Source organism: Desmodus rotundus, chromosome X, assembly GCF_022682495.2.
Source record: "Desmodus rotundus isolate HL8 chromosome X, HLdesRot8A.1, whole genome shotgun sequence".
NCBI lineage: Eukaryota > Metazoa > Chordata > Mammalia > Chiroptera > Phyllostomidae > Desmodus > Desmodus rotundus.
Genome location: NC_071400.1, coordinates 61,257,705 through 61,280,029, shown reverse-complemented (window position 1 = coordinate 61,280,029; position 22,325 = coordinate 61,257,705). Strand labels below are relative to the sequence as shown.

General features: G+C 38.6%; 1 protein-coding gene across 3 annotated transcripts in view; it reads left to right on the top strand.

Moving 5' to 3' along the window:
* F8 (coagulation factor VIII) overlaps nucleotides 1-22,325 on the top strand; it is a 202,747-nt gene that overhangs the window by 116,985 nt on the left and 63,437 nt on the right. For 2 of the 3 annotated variants that reach the window (XM_053917164.1, XM_024564370.3), the window contains 2 exons: nucleotides 920-1,129; nucleotides 5,468-8,597. In XM_053917164.1, the coding sequence (XP_053773139.1) occupies nucleotides 920-1,129; nucleotides 5,468-8,597 (3,340 nt within the window). The remainder of the gene's footprint in view (nucleotides 1-919; nucleotides 1,130-5,467; nucleotides 8,598-22,325) is intronic. The other variant, XM_053917165.1, reaches the window with a different exon arrangement.

Sequence of the window (22,325 nt, the reverse complement as noted above, 5' to 3'; positions counted from 1 at the left end):
TAGAGGATTGGTATTGGATAAAGAAGATGTGGTGCATATATTCTGTGGAATACTACTCAGCCATAAGAAAAGATAAAATACTGTCATTTGCAACAACATGGATGGACCTCGAGAATATTATACTAAGAGAAATAAGTCACTCAGAAAAAGCTAATATAAAAGTGGAATTCATAGACAAAGACAACAGTATGGTGATTACCAGAAGGAAGAGGGTGGGAGGGTAGTGAAAGGTAAAGGGGACCAAATATATGGTGACAGAATAAGATTTGACTTTGGGTGGTGAGTACACAATGCAATATACAGAGTATGTATCATAGAAACCTACACTTGAAACCTATATGATCTTATTAACCAATGTCACCCCAATAAATTCAAGAAAAACACAGTGAGATACCTCTATACTCCTATTTTAATAGCTAAAATAAAACAAACAGACAATATTAAATATGCTAGCAAGAGTGCAGAGAAATAGGAACCCTCGTATATTGCTGGTGGAGATTTGTAATGAATGATACATTCTGGAAGACAGTTTGACAGTTTCTTTTATAGTTGAACATATACTTACCGCATTACCACCTGATGGAGATTTGTTTGCTTTTTTTCCTGGTTTTTCCTCTGTGTGGTTACTACTTCCCCCCTTGCAACTAATAAGCAGTTTGTAGGGAGACACTTTGAGACCATACAAAAGCCCTGCTCCTTCCCATCATATAGCATCCAAAGCCATCTTTACCATGATGGTAAAGACTCTCCTCACCTTGGTATTAGGACCTAGCTGATCAAATATTAACAATCTACTTTTCTGGATGATATAATGCTCTCTCTTCTTAGGCATAATATAATCTTTTTAATCCTATTATGACAATCCAAAATAATAAATCCTGATATTGCTAAGACCTCTTGTTATCCATTTGTTTTGCAGGCATCAATGGCTATGTTTTTGATAGTTTGCAGCTGTCAGTGTGTTTACATGAGGTGGCATACTGGTACATTCTAAGTGTTGGAGCACAGACTGACTTCCTTTCTGTCTTCTTCTCTGGATATACCTTCAAACACAAAATGGTCTATGAAGACACACTTACCCTATTCCCATTCTCAGGAGAAACTGTCTTCATGTCAATGGAAAACCCAGGTTAGTTATTTATATTATTCTTTTGCTAACAGCTGTGATGGCTTCACTAGTTATTCATAAGCACTTTTTTTAGTTATTTTTTTAATTTTTTTATTGTTGTTCAATTACAGTTGTCTGCATTTTCTACCCACCCTTCCACCTCAAGCACTTTTGCCCACTAAATATATTTGGGCAGATACTAAGTAGTGTAAATGATTTTTGCTATTTGCAAGGTATTTTAATGACAGCACCACATCGAGTTTTTTGTCTGTATTAGTAACTTATTTTCTAATTATATTTTATTGACTATGCTATTAGAGTTTTCCCAATTTTTTCCCCTTTATCCCCGCTCCACAGTGCACCCCCAACCCTCCAGCATCCCCTCCCCCTTAGTTCATGTCCATGGGTCGTACATATAAGTTCTTTGAGTTCTCTGTTTCCTATACCATGTTTTATCTCTTCCTGTCTATTTTATGCCTACTAATTATGCTTCTTCTTCCCTGCACTTTCCCCCCATTCCTCCCTTCCCCTTCCCCACTGAAATCCCTCCATGTGATGTCTATTTCTCTGATTCTGTTCCTATTCTAGTTGTTTGCTAAGTTTTTGTTTTCATTGTTTTTCTTTTCTTTTAGGTTCAGTTGTCAATAGTTGTGAGTTTGTTGTCATTTTACTGTTCATATTTTTATATTATTTTTCTTAGAAAAGTCCCTTTAATATTTCATATAATAAGGGCTTGGTGATGGTGAACTCCTTTAACTTGACCTTATCTGGGAAGCACTTTATCTGCCCTTCCATCCTAAATGATAGCTTTGCTGGATACAGTAATCTTGGATGTAGGTCCTTTCCTTTCATGACTTCAAATACTTCTTTTCAGCCCCTTCTTGCCTGCAAGGTTTCTTTTCAGAAATCAGCTGATGTCCTTATGGGAACTCCTTTGTAGGTTACTGTCTCCTTTCCTCTTGCTGCTTTTAAGATTCTCTCTTTATCTTTAATCTTGGGTAATTTAAGATGATGTGCCTTTTTGTGTCCCTCCTTGGGTCCAATTTTTTGGGACTCTCTGGGCTTCCTGGACTTCCTGGAAATCTATTTCCTTCACTGGATTGGGGAAGTTTTCCTTCATTATTTGTTCAAATAAGTTTTCAATTTCTTGCTGTTGTTCTTCTCCTTCTGGCACCTTTACGATTCAGATGTTGGTGCATTTAAAGTTGTCCCAGAGGTTCCTAAGCCTCTCCTCATTTTTTTGAATTCTTGTTTCTTCATTCTGTTCCAGTTGCATGTTTATTTTTTTCCTTCTGTTCCAAATCATTGATTTGAGTCCCTGTTTCCTTCCCTTCACTTTTGGTTCCCTGTATATTTTGCTTTATTTCACTTATGGTAGCCTTCCTTTCTTCCTTCGTTTTGCAACCAAGCTCAATAAGTTCTGTGAGCATCCTGATTACCAGTGTTTTGGACTCTGCATCAGATAGGTTGTCTATCTCCTCATTGCTTAGCTATTTTTCTGGAGTTTTGATCTGTTCTTTCATTGGGGCCATATTTCTTTGTCTTGGCACACCCATTATGTTGTAAGGGGGCAGAGCCTTAGGTATTCCCCTGGGTAGGGCAACCCTCTTTGCTGCCTAGTGGCGCTGTCCGTGGGGGAGAGGTCAGAGAGGGAGCAATGCTGCTTCCTTGCTCCACTGTAGCCCCACTTTCCAACAAACTCTTGTGTGAGACTGGGAGTTTCTCCCACCATGGCAACCCCTGCAGTATTTTAAAGCTAGTTTTGAGTCTTTAGTTTCCCATTCAGCCAGCCCCACCTTACCACACATCCTCTCCACTGGGCTGCCCATCTCCCATCTCAGCCCCTCCTACCAGTCTGGGTGAATGTTTCTTTGGCTCCTTGGTTGTTGGAGTTCCATGCAGTTTGATTTTCTAACACTTCTGGTTGTTTATTGTTTTTTAATTGGTTTTTATCCTTGTTTTGGTTGTGCAAGGAAGTGAAGTGTTTTTACCTATGCCTCCATCTTGGCCAGAACTCCTGTTTATGAAGTTTCATTTCCCCTTTTCTCACTCAATTAATGTCTGCCTCAGGAAAAGGAAGGTATTACTTTTGCCTAAATTATAACAGTGATATTTTAAGAGTCAAAAACCTTGTTTAAATTACTCATCTTGGCTCTAATCCTGGTCTACTCTGACCCAACCTGATTGTATACCATCAGAAATATGCTTTAAATATCATTAAACTGTGCTTTCAGTTCCCAAACTTATGAATAATGATATCCCCATTTTTAGTGAAATCACAGTAAACTACATAAATGTTCACTGTAGAACCACATAGGATTAGATTTCCTATTTTTATAACTTGTTTAACTGAAACTTCTAATTGCTTTTCCTGTTCTTGTAATGTTTCCTGTGCTTTTCCTTTAATTATCTTTTTTTTCTATAGTTCCATCATATAAAATATTCTTTCTTGCTTAGATACTGACCTCCTAGACCCATGCATCCTCCTACTCCAGTGTGGGCTGGGTGTCTTTAGGTATGAGGCTAAGTTATCAACTTGGGACTTTTGTTCATCCTCTGTTAGGATAGGTGCCTGGTTCCTAGATCTCATGTCTTCCTATGTTTTTACTGTTGTTCAGTTATAGTTGTCCCAATTTTTCCCCTGTCACTCTCCCCACCCCACCCACTCCCCCTACCCTAACCACCCCACCCCCTACTGCCTCAGTCAATCCCCAACCTGTTGTCCATTACCATATGTGTTCCTTCATACATGTTCCTTGATTAGACCCTTCCTCCTCTTTCTCCCATTATCCCTCTCCCTCCACCCCTGTTGTCACTGTTTGTTCCTTATTTCCATGTCTCTGGTTCTATTTTGCTCATTTGTTTGTTTTGTTGGTTAGGTTCCACTTAAAGGTGAGATCATATGGTATTTGTTTTCACTGCCTGGCTTATTCACTTAGCATAATGCTCTCTAGATCCACCCATGCTGGAGGGTAGGAGCTCATTCTTTCTTTCTACTGTGTAGTATTCCATTGTGTAAAGGTACCATAGTTTTTTGACCCACTCATTTACTAATGGTCACTTAGGCTGCTTCCAGCACTTGGCTATTGTAAATAATGCTGCTAGGAATATTGGGGTACATAGGTTCTTTTGAATTGTTTTTTCAGGATTCTTAGGTTATAATCTCAGCAGTAGGATCACTGGATCAAAAGGCAGTTCCATTTTTACTTTTTGGAGGAGATTCCATACTGTTTTCCACAGTGGTTGCACCAGTCTGCACTCCCATGAACAGGACACAAGGGTTCCTTTTCCCCACATCCTTGCCAGCCCTAGAAAACATTCTCTAATCACTTCCCAAGGATGGTTGCAGTAGAGGTAGATTTTCTTAATGTTTGTGTGTTAGAAAATGTCTTTATTCTCATTTCCCATCTGATTGATTATCTGGCTGCACATAGAGTGTAGTGCGCATTAACTCCAAAATGTGTTTGACCATAGAGGCCTTTTCCATGGGGTTCCATAGTTTTCAAAGGGCTCTTTGAAGAAAGTTTTCCCTTTGAGGGAAAGCTGGATTCAGCTGATTTTGCTTGCAGATATTTTGTCAGATGATGAGACTGTTTAGGTACCTGATGGTTGTATTTTTCACTTATATTTATGAATCTATTTTACTACCATGAAATTCCTTCACTTGGATAATCCTGTCCACAGCAGAAATTAATATTGCTAACATTGTGATGGGATTTGCATGTGTATTCTAAACCTAAGTCCTGCTCTGTTGTGCTTACTTATTCTGTAAATTAGTGATGGTGGATGCTAGGCAGTGTGATATGTGATTACAATGCATTATATGATGGGCTGGATACTATTAGCCTCATTTATAAATTAGAAAACTGCAACTCAGAGAGCTCAATTGACGTGCTTGAAGTCACACAGCTGGTACATGGTAGAACTAGGATTTGAACCCAGGCAATATGACTCTAGAACCTGTGCCACTATGTTATATAGCAATAACAGCTAGTCTATATAAACTTTCCTCATTGTCATTGTCATCATCAGAGTTCTATGTGACTATTAAGACTCTCTACTATTGTGTATGTTAATTACATTTCTCCATTTTTATTCCAACATCTATTCAATTTTAATTATAGCCCTTTCTTATGGTCACAAACAGATATACCACCACAGCAGCAATGCAAACACCACTTTTGCTACCGTTGCTTAACTACTGTCATAGATTTCACCCAATTACCTGTAATTTAATGGTACCAGCTAGGGTTTTTTTTTTTTTTTCATTTATCTTGGAATAGGAGATACCCTCTAACAGAAAACTAACTTGGGATCTGGGTTATGAGTAACCAGAGTCTTATTCTTCTTCATCTCCAGGTCTGTGGGTTCTGGGATGCCACAACTCAGACTTTCGGAACAGAGGAATGACAGCCTTACTGAAGGTTTCTAGTTGTGAAAGAAACACTGGTGATTATTATGAGGAAACATATGAAGACGCTTTAACTTCCCTACTGAATGAAAACAATGTCATTGAACCCAGAAGCTTCTCCCAGAAATTAAGGCACCCCAGCACTAGGCAAAAGCAATTTGAGTCTACTACAACTCCAGAAAATGATATGGAGAAGATTGATCCTTGGTCTGGAGAAAGAACACTGGTGCATGAAGTACAAAGTGTTTCCTCTAGTGATTTGTTGATGCTCTTGGGACAGAATCCTACTCCACAGGGATTACCCTTACCTGATCTCCAAGAAGCCACATATGAGGCTGATGATCATTTACCTGGAGCAAGAGAAAGAAACAAAGGCCCACCTGAAGTGGCACATCTCAGACCAGAGACCCATAACAGTGGGGACAGAGTATTTACTCCTAAGCCAGAACTACAATTAAGATTAAATGAGAATTTAAGTTCAACTATAAAAGTAGAGTTGAAGAAACTTGATTTAACAATTTCTAGTTTATCAAACAATCTAATGACTTCACCAGCAATTCCACCAGAAGAGCTGGCAGCAGCTACTGAAAAGGCAGCTTCCTTAGGACCCCCAAATATGCCAGTTTACTTTAGTAGTCAATCGGGCACCACTGTATTTGACAAAAATGCATCTCATCTTATTGGGTCTGGTGTGCCTTTGGGTTTGAGTAAGGGAGATAATGATTCTAAGTTGTTAGAAGCAGCTTTAATGAATAGTCAAGAAAGTTCATTGGGAGAAAATGTATTATCAATGGAGAGTGATAGGTTATTTAAAGAGGAAAAATTTCATGTACCTACTTCATTGACCAAAGGTAATTTTTTATTCAAAGATAATGTGTCTTTAGTAAAGTCAAACAAGGCACCAGTTACCTCAACCACAAATAGAAAGACTCACATTGATGGCCCAACATTATTAATTGAGAATAGTACATCAGTCTTGCAAGATATTATATTAAAAAGTAATGCTGAGGTTCAAGAAGTGACTTCTTTGATTCATGATGAAATGGTTATGGACAAAAATACTACAGCTTTGGGGCTAAATTATTTGTCAAATAAAACTACTTCATCAAAAATTATGGACATGGTCCACCAAAAAAAAGAGGGCCCTGTTCCAGTAGGTGCAGAAAATCCAGATACAGCACACTTCAAGATGCTGTTCTTGCCAGATTCAGAAAATTGGATAAAAAGGACTGATGGCAAGAACTTCCTAAGCTCTGAACAAAGGCCTAGACAAAAGCAATTGACATCTTCAGGATCAGAGAAATCTGTGAAATATCATCAGAATTTCTTGTCAGAGAAGAATAAAGCAGTAGTAGAAGAGGATGAATTTACAAAGGACCCTGGACTCAAAGAGATAATTTCTGCGAACAGCAAGAGCATATTTCTTACTAACTGGACTAATATCCAAGAAAATGATACACACAATCAAGGGAAAAAATCCCAGAAAGAGATAGAAAGGAAGGAAAAATTAATCCAAGAAGATTTAGTTTTGCCTCATGTGTATACAGTGAATGACACTAAGAATTTCCTGAAGAACCTTTTCTTACTAAGCACTAAGCAAAATGTAAGTGGTTTAGATGAGGGGACATATACTCCAACACTTCAAGACATCAGGTCATTAAACAATTCAGCAAATAGAGCAGGGATTCACATGCCCCATTTCTCAAAAATAAGGGAGGAAGCAAATTTGGAAGGCTTGAGAAATCAAACAAAGCAAGTAGTAGAGAAGTATCCAAGCACTCCAAGGAGAGCTCCTCCTAATCCAAGTCAGCAGAATGTTATTGCTCAACGTGGTAAGCGGGCTTTAGCTTTAAAACTATTCAGACTCCCAAAAGAAGAAATCAAGCTTGAAGTGGGGGTGATATTGAATGACACCTCAACACAGTGGCCCCAAAACATGAAGTATTTGACCCAGGGCACCATCACACAGATAGAGTACAATGAGAAGGAGAAAAGGACCATTACTCAGTCCCTCTTATCAGATTGTTCTACAAGAAGTCATGGCATCATTCAAACAGATGGCTCTGCAATACCCATGGCAAAGTTATCGGAATTTCCGTCAATTAGACCTACAGATCTGACCAAGACCCCACCCCAAGACAACTCTTCTCATCTTCTAGCATCAGCTAGTAGTTATGCCTTTAAAGAGAGCAGTTCTGGGGTCCAAGAAAGCAGTCATTTCTTACAAGGAGCCAAAAGAAATCTTTCTTTAGCCTCCCTAATCTTAGAAATGATTGGAGATCAAGAAAAGATTAGCTCCCCAGGGGAAAGTGGCATAATCTCACTCATTTACAAGAAACTTGAGAACACTGGTCTCTTGAAACCGAGTTTATCTGAAGCAACTGGAAAAGTTGAAGTAATTCCTAAAGTTCATGTTCATCAGATAGACTCTTTCCCTACAAAAATTAGCAATAGATCTTCTGGCCACCTGGATCTAAGAGAAGAGATCTTCCTTCAGAAAACACAGGACACTATTAAATTTAATAAAGTAAATAGACCTGGAAAATTGCCCTTTCTGAAAAGGGCAACCAAAACCTCTGAAAAGACTCCCTCTAAGCTGATAGGTCTCCTTGCTGCAGATAATCAATATGCTACCCAGACACCAAGAGAAGAGGGGAAATCCCAAGAGAAGTCACAAAAAAACGTAGTTTTTAAGACAAAAGACACCATTTCACCCCTAGACCCTTATGAAAACAATCATTTGATAGCAGCAATAAATGAAAGACAAGATAAGCCCCGAAAAGAAGCCACTTGGGCAAAGCGAGGATGGACTGGAAAGTTGTTCTTTCAAAACCCACCAGTCTTGAAACGCTATGAAAGGGAAATAACCCTTCCTTCTCTTCAGACAGAAGAAGACAAAAGTGATTATTATGATGCCTTTTCAGTTGAAATGAAGAGAGAAGATTTTGACATATATGGTGAGGAAGAAAATCAAAGCCCCCGCAGCTTTCAGAAGAGAACACGACACTATTTTATTGCTGCAGTGGAGCGGCTCTGGGATTATGGAATGAGTAAATCCCCCCATGTACTGAGAAACAGGTATGGGTACATTGATTATTCTTTTGTCCTGCTCTTGTGACCTTTGACTTTACCAGGTGTTGAAACAATAGGAAAGGCACAGCCAATCTGTAGCAGTGAGACTCCAAAGAATGCTTTATAGAAGAACCCTGAGAACTAGATGGCAAAATCTAGATGAATCTGCAGAGTAAAGGGAAAGTTGGAGGATGACACCAACAACGAAAGTTAGAGGATGGTAAATCCAGATGGCATGAAACTCTTACTCTGGTGGGTTGGAGGAGGACAGGATCTTACAAAAGGGTAGGAGTCAGAGTGAAGAAGCAGCAGTGGAGAGTGGGAAAAAAGTCAACTTTACCTATTAGCCTTAAGAGCTGCAGTAGAAGGCATAGTGACATGAGAGAGCCCTGAAGAGACAGGAGGAAGAAGAGAAGTGTGTAGTAAGAACATTGAGGATATAGGAAACATTGTTTTCTGTGGTACTAGGGGTACAGAGGGCAAAGTCAGGGGAGCAGAAGGAGGTTGGGCAGGGGAGAGAAAGCACAAAGAAATTTGGAAGATAAACATAAGGAGAGTCAATCAGTCAATAAATGTTTATTGAGCACCTTCTATTATGCCAGGCAATTTTGTAGGCATGAGTGCAGCAAAGCAGGAGCTGACATTCTATTGGGGAGAGCAAAAGATAATACATTAGTAGAAAAATAAATAGGGGAGTCTTGATGATGCTATTCAGAAGATAGAATTGAATAATATGGTAGAGTAACATTGGGGTGTTACTTTAGCTGTTGTGGTCAGAGAAATCCTTTGTGGAGTTAAGACCTAAATAATGATAAGAGACCAGCTAACAGAGCTCTGAGAGAAGATGTTTCCAGGCAAAGGGAACAGGAATTGCAAAGGCCCTGAAAATGGAACATATTTAGCATGTTTGAGGAATGAAAATAAACTAGTATGACTGAAGTACAGTGAAGAACCAGTGGGGGGTGTTATTGGAGATGATGTAGTAGAGATGAGCAGTGGTCAGATAATACAGGTGCCCTCTTCAGTACTCATTGCAACTTTCCAATCTTGCTTTCTGCTTAAGTGTGCCCTGATTGCTGCACAGCAACCATGCAATATTCCCTAGTTCATTGACTTCCCATTCTCCTGGACTTCTATCTTACATTTTCTGCTTTTTCCTTAAATCTCCAATACCTTTTGCCCATCCTCAAATACCCCTTGTCACTCTTAGCTGATGCTGTGCAATGAACCTCCACAGACTTCCAACACCATATTTATTGACATCTGTACCCATATACTGTCTTCATGCCTATGACAATAAATGGACTGTGTTCCTAAAAACCAAACACTCCATCTTTTCCCTCTCATAAAAACTGTTGCTTTAGCAATTCTTTGTTTTTTACATCATCAGTTTCTCCCTCTCCACTGAGTCTCATCAGTATCAATCATACTATATTTTTTTCTCCCCTTGTCTTTTTCGAAAACATTTTAAAATAATTTCCCCTACTGGCTTCCTTTGCTTCTTTTTCTCTTATTCTTTCTTTAAGCCACTCCAAGGGAGCTTTTTATCTCCATTATTCCATAAAAACTATATTTTCAAGGTCATTGTTGATTTTGACTAATTCTCAGTCCTCATCTTAGTTGAACTCTCAGTAGTGTTCAGTAGTTGATTACTCCACTTTTTATACATGTTCTCACTTTGTCTCTCTGACACCACATTTCTTTCATTTTTCTACTAAACTCACTGTAAATCTTTCTCTGTCAACTCTGCTGGTTCTTCATCTCCCTAACCTTTAATTGTTAGAATGCTCTGGATATTAGTTCTCCAAACTATCCTCTTTCTTGTTTACACCCACTCTTGTGATGATCTATCTATCCTTATGGTTTTATGTACTATGTATATGACAATTTCCTGTTGTTTATCTCCATCTCACATCTCTCCCTTTACCTTGAGATTCAAATATCAAGTTCATATATTAATGTACAAAATTATACTCTTAATTTATGCCCTTTCCTAAAATCTGTTTGCCCAGGCTTCTTAAAGGCAGTCAATGACCATTCCTTCCTTTTAGTTACTCAAACTCCAGAACTTGAAGTTATTCTTAATTATTCCTTTTTTCTCAAAACCACATCTAATCCATCGAAGAACCCTGTTGGCTGTAACTTCAAAAAAATAACCAGAATTTGATTATGAACTAAGGATTGCATAAGATAAAAATGTACTGAAATGGAAAGTTAGAGATTGTTGACTGGGAAAAAAACAGTAACAAAACAAGAGAAAACATAATAAATAGCCACTCTGGATTAAAAGTAATGTTTTTAATTTTAAAAAGGTATGTGTCTATATTTTCAAATTTCTTACAATGCATGTGCACTGTTTCTATGATAACAAAAATCTATTTAAAGTAATAAAATCAATTCTATAAAAATACACGAACACACACAAAATCCAGCTACTTCTTTCCACCTCAGTGGCTACTATCTGATCTAAACTATAACCAACACTTATCCAAAATATTGTAATAGCCTCTTTTTTTGTGATCAAATGAGATTTATTCCAGGAGTGCAAGTTTAGTACAACATTCACAAATCAATAAATGTGATTCACCACATAAATATAATGAAGGATAAAAACCACTGAATTATATCAATAGATGTAGAAAAAGCATTTGATAAAATCCAGCATCTATTTATGACAAACGTAATAGCCTCTTAACTGGCCTTCCATCTTCTAGCCTTGCCTTCATACAGTCTTTTTCCAATATAGCCGCTAATTTTTCAAATTGTATGTGATTATTGTTCTCCCCCAGTGCATTTTCATCTCACCCTGAGTAAATTCCAAAGCCCTAATGATGGCCTTCAAGTTTCTATGAGATGTGACCTTCTGAAACCTCTCTGCCCTTATCTCCTACCAGTGTTTCTCACTCACTCTACTCCAACAACATTGACCTCACTGTTCTTCCTCAAAAGAAACAAGTATACAGCTATCTCTGAGCCTTTGTACTTTCTGTTCTCTGCTTAGAATTCCTTCCCCCGATAGCCTAATGTTAGTTCTCTTACTTCCTTCAGGTTGCTGATCAAATTTCATTTTATCAGTGAGGCTTTCCCTGAACAATGTGTATCGAAGAACCCATATATCTCCCACCACTCTTTTTTACTGAATTTTCTAGCACCTGAAATATTATACATTTATTTGTTTATTTTTTATCTTCCCCAATAAGAAAGTAAACTCATTGAGAGCACAAAATTTGAAGGTGTTGTTCAATAATATATCCCCATAAATTTCAGCAGTTCCTGGTACATGGTAGATACTTAAACATATATATTTGTTAAATTAACTAGCATATGATGGATGCACTGAGGCAAAAGCAGATGTTTCACATATGTCCAAACTCCAAGGAATACCACTTAAATTAAGTTGCGTAACACAGTTTCCAAAGGCAAGAACTGAGGCAGGGAGACTAGTTTCAGTCATCCAGGTAAAAGAAGACAGTTGTTTAGACCAGGGTTGTGGTGGTAAAAATCAAAAGAAATGGAAGGATGTTGACCAAAATGTGAAGATAAGCAGATAGAGCTTGCTGTTAGATTGAGTATAGGGAGAATGTGGAGAGAGGAGTCAAAGAAGGTTTTTAGTTTTTGTTTTGAGCAGCTAGGAGAATGATGGTGACAATTAATGAAATGTGGAAGGCTTGAGGTACAACTTATTTATTTGAGGAAACACTCAAGGGTCTGTTTTGTACATATTTAGTTTGAGGTGCCTATTAGATATCCAAATTGGGATGATAAGTAGGAAGTTGGATATGAGACTGGAATCCAAGGAAGAGGTCTGTTTTAAAGATATAAATTTGTGAGTCATAAACATGTTGATAACATTCAAAAAGATTTCATGGGATCACCAAGGGAGTAAACGTACATATAAACCACTCCCATTTTAACTAGATCCCCAAAGGGCTACATACTCAAGGTAATGGTGAATCAGTTAACTTGCACTTCATTGACTTATGTACCAGTTTTCTGTAACCTGTGTTGTCCATGAAATCTTCATTCTTGATCGTGATTTAAGCCAGTCTTGAGTTGGCAGTATGTGCAGACATGTGGCAAAAGAAAACATAAACTTCTCTAGTAAAAGAAACCAACATCCTAGGCTTCAACTTATTTTCACAAATATTTCAGATACAATGTCTAGAACACAGAGATACTGGGTACAAAACAAAATAAAAAATAAGCAAGAAGCCACAGAAATGATAGAGAGCCAAAACAATCTAACAGACTTGAGATCAAAGAATCATCAAATAGTCATTAAAACACCTATGCAACATATAGAAAGAATTGGTAAGCTAGTATGTTAGGTAAAAATAAATAATATGAAATGCAGTATACAGAGATTTTTAAATGGAAAATACAAAAGACTAACCTATTTTTCATTGAAATCTCAGAAGAGCCCTGGCTGGTGTAGCTCAGTGGACTGAGTGCCGGCCTTCGAACCAAAGGGTTGCCGGTTCGATTCTTGGTTGGGGCACATGCCTGGGTTTCGGGCCAGGTCCCTGGTGGAGGGCATGTGAGAGGCACCCCATATTGATGTTTCTCTCCCTCTTTCTCCCTCCCTTCCCCTCTCTCTAAAAATAAATAAATAATTTTTTTAAAATCTCAGAAGGAAAAGAAAGAGTGATTAGAGAAGTAATATTTGAAGAGGTAATAGCTCTCTCAATAGGCCATTTAAATTTAATAGTAAAACACTGGTTAATGACAAAAGTCATAAAACTTCAGAAGAGGACTTCCAGCCAAAATGGAGGCATAGGTAGACACACTGTGCCTCCTCGCACAACCAAAAGAAGGACAATAACAAATTTAAAAACAAAAAACAACCAGAACTGCCAGAAAATCAAACTGTATGGAAGTCCTACAACCAAGGAGTTAAAGAAGAAACATTCATCCAGACCAGTAGAGCGCGTGGAGACAAGCAGCTGGGCAGAGAGGACTTGCAGCAAGGTGGCGGCTGGTGGACCTGGCAGTCCCACAGTTGCATGCAGATGAACCAGGAGGAACAACTGGGTAGCCAGACAGGCTGCACAACCAAGGGTTCCAGCATGGGGAAATAAAGCCTCAAAACCTCTGACTGACAACACCTGTGGGGGTTGAAGCAGCAGGAAAAACTCCCAGCCTCACAGGAGAGTTCGTTGGAAAGACCCACAGCATCTTAGAAGGTACAAAAAACAAAAACACTCATCCAGAAATCAGCAGCAGAAGGGCCCAATTTGCTTGTGGGGATCCAAGGAAGGGACTGAAAGCCCATGAGAGCTGAGGAAGCAGCATTGTTCCATCGTGGACCCCTCCCCCAAATACAGTGCAGCAACACTGCGAGGTGGGTTGCCCCATCCTTAGATGAATACCTAAGGCTCCATAGCACTGAGGCAAAAAAAAAAAAAAAATGGCCCAAATAAAAGAACAGATCAAAGCTCCAGAAAAAATAAAACTTAGCGACAACAAGATAGCCAACCTAACAGATACACAGTTCAAAACACTCGTAATCAGAAAGCTCACAGAATTAGTTGAGTATGGTCACAAAATAGAGGAAAAAATGAAGGCTATGAAAAATGACATAGGAAAATGTACAGGAAACAAACAGTGACAGGAAGGAAGCTGGGACTCAAATCAACAGTTTGGACCAGAAAGAAGAAATAAACAGTCAACCAGAACAGAATGAAGAAACAAGAATTCAAAAAATGATGAGAGACTTAGGAATCTCCAGGACCACTTTAAACATTGCAACATCCAAATCATTGGGGGGCCAGAAGGAGAAGAGGAAGAACAAGAAACTGAAAACTTGTTTGAACATATAATGAAGGAGAACTTCCCAAATCTGGCAAAGGAAGTAGACTTCCAGGAAGTCCAGGAAGCTCAGAGAGTCCCAAAGAAGTTGAACCTAAGGAAGCACACACCAAGGCACATCATCATTAAGTTGTCCAAGACTAAAGATGAGAGAATCTTAAAAGCAACAAGAGAGAAGGAGACAGTTACCTACAAAGGAGTTCACATCAGACTATCAGCTGATTTCTCAAAAGAAATCTTGCAGGCAAGAAAGGACTGGAAAAAAGTATTCAAAGTCATGAAAGGCAAGGACCTACATCCAAGATTACTCTATCCAGCAAAGCTATCATTTAGAATAGAAAGACAGATAAAGTGCTTCCCAGATAAGGTCAAGTTAAAGAAGTTCATCACCACCAAGCCCTTATTGTATGAAATGTTAAAGGAACTTACCTAAGAAAAAGAAGATAAAAAAATATGAACAATAAAATGACAACAAACTCACAACTACCAACAACTGAACCTAAAATGAGAACAAAAAACATAAACAAACTAAGCAACTAACACAGGAACAGAATCACAGAAATGGAGATCACATGGAAGGTTATCAGTGGGAGAAGTGGGAGGGGAGAGATGGGGGGAAGGTACAGGGAATAAGCAGCATAAATGGTAGGTAGAAAATAGACAGGGGGAGGGTAAGAATAGTGTAGGAAATGTAGAAGCCAAAGAACTTATATGTATGACCCATGGACATGAACTAAAGGGGGGGAAATTCAGGTGGGAGTGGGTGTGCAGGGTGGAGGGGAATAAAGGAGGGGAAATGGGACAACTTTAATAACATAATTAATAAAATATTTAAAAACTTCAGAAGAAAAGAAGAATGTTTTGTGGACCACTTGGTTTTTGTGTTTTGCAGTTTTAAGTTATTAGTTTTTAAAATCAGTACTTTTTAAAGTCTATTTTACTGATTATGCTATTACAGTTGTCCCAATTTTTTTCTCACCTTTATCCCCCCTCTTCCCTGTACACCCCCACCCTCCAACATTCCACTCCCCTTAGTTCATGTCCATGGGTAGTGCGTATAAGTTCTTTGACTTCTCTATTTCCTATACTATTCTTAATCTTTCCCTGTCTATTTTATGCCTAACAATTATGCTTCTTATTCCCTGTACCTTTCCCCATTCTTCCCACTCCCCTTCCCCACTGATAACCCTCCATACGATCTTCACTTCTGTGATTCTGTTCCTGTTCTAGTTGTTTGCTTAGTTTTTGTTTTTGTTTTTAGGTTTAGTTGTTGATAGTTTTGAGTTTGTTGTCATTTTATTGTTCACAGTTCTTCTATTTCTTAGGTAAGTCCCTTTAACATTTCATACAATAAGGGCTTGGTGATGGTGAACTCCTTTAATTTGACCTTATCTGGGAAGAACTTTATCTGCCCTTCTATTCTAAATGATAACTTTGCTGGATAGAGTCACCTTAGATCTAGGTCCTTGCCTTTCATGACTTCAAATACTTCTTTCCAGCCTCTTCTTGCCTGTAAGGTTTCTTTTGGGAAATCAGCTAAGTCTTATGGGAGCTCCTTTGTAGGTAACTCTCTCCTTTCCTCTTGCTGCTTTTAAGATTCTGTATTTATCTTTAATCTTGGGTAATGTAATTATGATGTGCCTTGGTGTGTTCCTCCTTGGGTCCAATTTCTCTGGGACTCGCTGGGCTTCCTGGACTTCCTGGAAGTCCATTTCTTTCACCAGATTGGGGAAGTTTTCCTTCATTGTTTTTTCGGATAAGTTTTCAATTTCTTGCTCTTCCTCTTCTCCTTCTGGCAGCCTTATCTTTCAGATGTTGGAGAGCTTAAAGTTGTCCCAGAGGTTTCTAAGCCTCTTCTACCAGCCTGGATGAATGTTTCTTTAACTCATTGGTTGTCAGAGTTCCATGAAGTTTGCTATTCTGGAAGTTCTGGTTGGGTTTTTTTGTGTGTGTGTGTGTGTGTATGTGCGTGTGAACTAACCAAAGACATCTGTTATTTTATTCATTAAAATTTCAGTATATTTTTAAAGAACTCTAAAAAATATCATACTGTAGCCACACTACAAAACACAAGCAATAATTTCTTACTATCACCAAATATTCATTACTTAGCATTAAAAGTCCCCTGAATGTATCATAAATGTTTCAAGTTTATTTTAATCAAGATCTAAAATAAGGTCAGTAGGTTATAATTATTTAATTTGTTACAATGTTTGTTTTCTATTTCAGAAAGTATAAATTTTTCATTCTAATGTTTACCTTTATATTCACATATATTTTGAAATTATTGTTCTCTTCTTTTGCATCTGTAACTTATCACTTCCATAGTAAAATCAATGTTAATATTAACTAGTAACCTCATTTTCTTCTTTTTCCCTACCCCTTCTCTAAATTCCTTCCATAAATTCTTTTTCTTAACTTATTTTTTATTGTTGTTCAAGTACAGTTCTCTCCATTTTCATCCCACCACGCCCCCTGCCCCACCTTCCCCCACCTCCCACACTTTCCCACCTGACACCCTTGAACTTACTAACCCCTTTGGCTTTATCTGTGTGTCCTTTATACATGTCCTTTGATGGCCCTTCACGTATTTTCCTCCATTATCCTTCTCCCCACTCTCCTCTGGTTACTGTCAGTTTGTTCTTTATTTCAACATCTCTGGTTATATTTTGCTTGCTTGTTTATTTTGTTAATTAGGTACCACTTATAGGTGAGATCATATGGTATTTGTCTATCACCATTTTGCTTATTTCACTTAGCATAATGCTTTCCAGATACATCTGTGCTGTTGCAAAGGGTAGGAGCTCCTTCTTTCTTTCCGCTGTGCAGTATTCCATTGTGTAAATGTACCACAGTTTTTTGATGCACTCATTTACTGGTGGGCACTTAGGTTTCTTCCAACACGTAGCTATTGTAAATTGTGCTGCTATGAATATTGGGGTGCATAGGTTCTTTTAAATTGGTGTTTCAGGATTCTTAGGATACAATTACAGAAGTGGAATTGCCAGGTCAAAAAGCAGTTCCATTTTTAGTTTTCTGAGGAAATTCCATACTGTTTTCCACAGTGGCTGCACCAGTCTGCATTCCCACCAACAGTGTACCAGGGTTGCATTTTCTCCACAACCTCACCAGCACTTTTTGTTTGTTGATTTGGTTATGATGGCCATTCTGATTGGTGTGAAGTAGTATGTCATTGTGTTTTTAATTTGCATCTCTCTGATGGCTAGTTATGCTGAGCATCTTTTCATATGTATCTGAGCCCTCCGTATGTCCTCTTTGGAGAAGTTTCTTTTCAGGCCCTTTGTTCATTTTTTAATTGGGTTGTTTGTCTTTCTCAAGTGGAGTTGTGTGAGTTGTTTATAAATTTTGGAGATCAAACACTTGTCCGAGGTCTTATTTGCAAATATGTTTTCTTGTATGGTTAGTTTTCTTTTCATTTTAATGCTGTTTTCTTTACCCATGCAGAAGCTTTTTATTTTGAAGAGATCCCATTTGTTTATTCTTTCCTTTACATCCCTTGCCCTATGGGACATATCAGTGAAAATATTGCTGCATGGGATATTTGAGATTTTCCTGCCTATATTCTCCTCTAGAACTTTTATGGTGTCGTGACTTATATTTAACTCTTTTAATCACCTAGAATTTATTTTTGTGTACAGTGTAAGGGTGATCAAGTTTCATTTTTTTCCATGTACCTGTCCAGATCTCCCAACACCATTTGTTGAAGAAGCTATTTTTACTCCATTTTATGCTTCTTCCCCCTTTGTTGAATATTAATTGACCATAGAGACTTGGGTTTATTTCTGAGCTCTCTATTCTGTTCCATTGGTCTATGTGTCTCTTCTTATGCTGGTATCGGGCTGTTTTGATTACAGTGGCCTTGTAATATAGTTTGGTATCAGGTATTGTGATCCCTCCTACTTCTTTCTCAAAATTGCTTCATCTATTTGGGGTCATTTACAGTTCCATATAAATTTTTGGAATGTTTGTTCTATATCTGTAAAATATGTCATTGGTGTTTTAATAGGGATTGTGTTGAATCTATAAATTGCTTTGGGTAATATGGACATTTTGATGATGTTATTTCTTCCAATCCATGAACATAGTATATGCTTCCATTTATTTGTGTCTTCCTTAATTTCTTTCTTCAGTGTTGTGTACTTTTCTAAGTACAGATATTTTACCTCCTTGGTAATGTTTATTCCTAGGTACTTTATTTCTTTTTGTTGCTATAGCAAATGGGATTTTTTCCTGATTTCTGATTCTGATCTTTCATTGTTGGTGTACAAAAATGCCTTTGATTTCTGAATATTGACTTCGAATCCTGCCGTTTTGCCAAATTTGCTTATTAGGTTGAGTAGTTTTTTGGTGGAGTCTATAGGATTTTCCATGTACACTATCATGTCATCTGCAAACAGTGACAGTTTTATTTCCTACTTCCCAATTTGGATGCCTTTCATTTCTCTTTGTTGTCTGATTGCTATGGCTAGGACTTCCAGTACTATGTTGAATGGAAGTGGTGAAAACAGACATCCTTATCTTGTTCCTGATCCTAGTGGGAAAGCTTTTAGTTTTTGCCAATTGAGTATGATGTTGGCTATAGGTTTCTCATATACGGCCTTCTTTTACCTGGGAAACTCCTTATTTCGCCTTCCATTTTAATTGAGAGCCTCATAGGGTAGAGTAGACTTGGTTGCAGGCCTTTGATTTTCATTACTTGGAATATTTCTTGCCATTCTCTCCTGGCTTGTAGTGTGTTTGTTGAGAAGTCAGCTGCTAGCCTTATCGGAGCTCCTTTGTATGTTACTTCTTGTTTCTCCCTTGCTGCTTTTAAAATTTTCTTTTTGTCTTTAAAACTTGGCATTTTAATTATGATGTGTCTTGGAGTAGGCCTCTTTGTGTTCATCTTGATTTCCTCTGTGCTTCCTGAACTTGCATGGTTTTTCTCCTCTCCAGGTTTAGAAAGTTTTCTGTTAGTATTTTTTCAGTTTTATATCCCTTGCTCCTTTTCTTCTCCTTCTGGTATTGCTATGGTTCGAATGTTGTTGCATTTCATGTTGTCTTGCAGTTCTTTTAAGCTTTCTTCATATTTTTTTAAGTCTTTTTTCCTCTGCTTCATCCTGCCTGCTTGTAATTATTTCTAGTGTGTTTTTTATTTCAGAAATGGTATTCTTCATTTCTTCCTGGTTCTTCTTTATAGTTTCTATTTTCTTTTTCATTATGTTGTAGTTCTCACTCAGTTCCTCTGTGAGTTCCTCGAGCATCCTTATAACCATTCTTTTGAATTCTATATCTGATAGTTTGCTTGCCTCCATTTCATTTAGCTCTTTTAGTCAGGAATCTTCCATTCCTTTCAATTGCAGGTTCTTTCTTTGTCTCCCCATTTTAGGTGAGTCTTTTTGTTTCTATGATTCCTGATGCTTTGCTTTGCTAGCTGTCTTTGTAGGGTGAACTTCTATGTTAGAGGATCTGTGGGACTCAGTGGTGCAGTCTCTTTGATCTCCTTGGCTGGATGCTCTAGGGTTGCCCTTTCTTCCATTTGTGTGGGCTCTCTTGTTGTACCTGGGTTTTACCTGTTGGTAGCTCCTTTGTTGATGGGTTCTTTCCTCCAGCGGGTTTACTGGTACTCACAACTCCCACCTTATCTTGTATGTGATCAGGGGCTGGGTAAAGGTGAAATGGATTAAGACAATAGGAGACTATTTTAAGGGGTTTAACGTACCAACAAGTAGAAAACAGGAGATCCTTTGGAGAAGTACAGCAATAACCATGAAAATTTATCCAACTAGCCAGTTTTTATAAAAGGTAAAAAAGAGATAAGACTCTTATTAGAGGGGAAATGAATGGGAGCTGACTCCAGAAAGCAGAGCACTAATGTGAGGTTAGATGGTGGGATATAGTGACAGTAAGGGATAGAAACTTGGCTTAGCAGTAAGAGAATAAAGTTAACCAAACAGTAATAAAGCTCAGGAAGATAGTGAAATGGACCAAGACCGGGGAAGGGTACTGTGTGGGAGTTGAAACAACAATAATGTGATAAGACATACATGATCCGAATAAAAAGAATAAAAAGTAAAAGACCAAGAGTAGTGTGTTATTGGAATACAAGTGAAGTGAAGGAATAGACATTAAAATGTAATATGAAAGGGAGAACAAAGAAAACCAGTCACAAAATGGTATCAGAAAAAACAAAGCACACTAAACAGAAGGAAGAGAAATTTAAAATATAAAATAATAATGAAAAATAATAACAAAGATAAAAATTAAAAATAAAATGCAAGTTCTATAGGACAGTAAAATGAATTTTTGTCAATTGTTGGCATTAGCCTTCTGATCTCTCTCTGGATCTGTCTTTGGTCCTTTCACAGCTCCAGGTATTATTGTCTCACACTTGGAAGAAAAAAAAATGCCTCCTACAGACTTTAAATCTGCCAAGCAGGTTCTGCTGGTCTTCCTGGATGCTGTAGGCAGAGGGAGGCAGGGCTCTGATTTTTTTTTTCCTTTCCTGTGGTTCTGTGTTGGGGGCTCAGTCTGGGTCACAATATTCATAGGTGTCCAACCTCCAGCCAAAGCCCTGAGAGTGCTGCATGACCCCCACTGTCCATATGTGACAGGCCAGCACCTTTAATCCACCCTGTTGTGCCACCCTTTTATTAGTCCGTGAGGTGCACGAAGTGGAGGCAATTGGCACCCCTCCTCCTCCTTTGCTGGCCTGAGTACTGCACATGCACAAAGTCCATTCAGGTCAGTTTAGTTCCCCTAATAAATTAAGTCTCTCTGGGGCCTGCTACTCCTGTGAGCCCCTGCTGACCCACTTTGATCAGTTGGTGAGGCACCCTGATTTGGAGCAAATCATGCCCCTCCTCCTCCCTCTTTGCTGGCCCAGTCACAGGGCGGGAGAGTTCCTTGCCTAGCGGCTGAGAGCCCTTTTTTTTTTTTTAAACGAATTCCCCTTGGTTGTGGCTGACAGTTCTTAACAAGCTCAGGCTTTTCACACAGCCCAACTCTCTGACCAGTCCTGAGACTACCTGGGTCAGGATCAGTCGCAGCCCACCTCTTCTCCCATCTCCAGATGTCACCCAGCTCCCCAGTTTCTCTGGTATTGTCCCGGCCAGCGACCACAGTCCCAGCTGGGGAACACCGCCTCTGTGGGTCTCCCACTGAGTCTTTATTCCCCCAGTGACTTCAAGCATTCAGGTCTCTCCTGATATGGAACTGACTTCCCTGCTCTGGGAGGGAAGGGAGCTGTGAAGTTACAATCACTGATCCACCTCTCCTCCAAAGCTCCTGCTGCATCCATGGTCCCTGGCACTGCAGGCACGGTCCGCAGCAGCCATCATCTCCAGCGCAGGTCCCAGGGACCTTCCCGCGGGCCTACCCAATCTCCTTACCATCTGTTTTTAAATATCCTCTGCAATCTTTGGCTTCCAAAATTCATATCAGCTGGGATTCCATTGGCTGTTCAATCTGTTCTTCAGAAGATCAGCTAGGTGTCACAGTTGGGTTCACGAGCAAGTGAGTTCAGTTCCCACCTACCTCGCCACCATGGTTGTTTATTGTTTTTAAAGTGGTTGTTTTCCTTCTTTTGGTTGTGCAAGGAAGCCAAGCATTGATATCTATGCCTCCATCTTGGCCGGAACTCCCTAAAATCAGTATTTTTTTATGGAAACAACTTGACTAAAATCTTAACAGGATTTTGAGATGCATTAAAACGTTTTAATGGGAAAAAGACATGTAATAAAATTATACCAAAAAAGAGCTTATAAGTGATGTAGGGTTAAATGCCCTTGTATTTATTGTTCAGAATAACAGTAAAAATTGATTTAAAATGTTTTGGAGTGATAAACATGTTCATTATATTGATTATTGTGATGGGTTTATAACTGTGTACATATATAAAAATCCCATCAAATTGTACACTTTAAA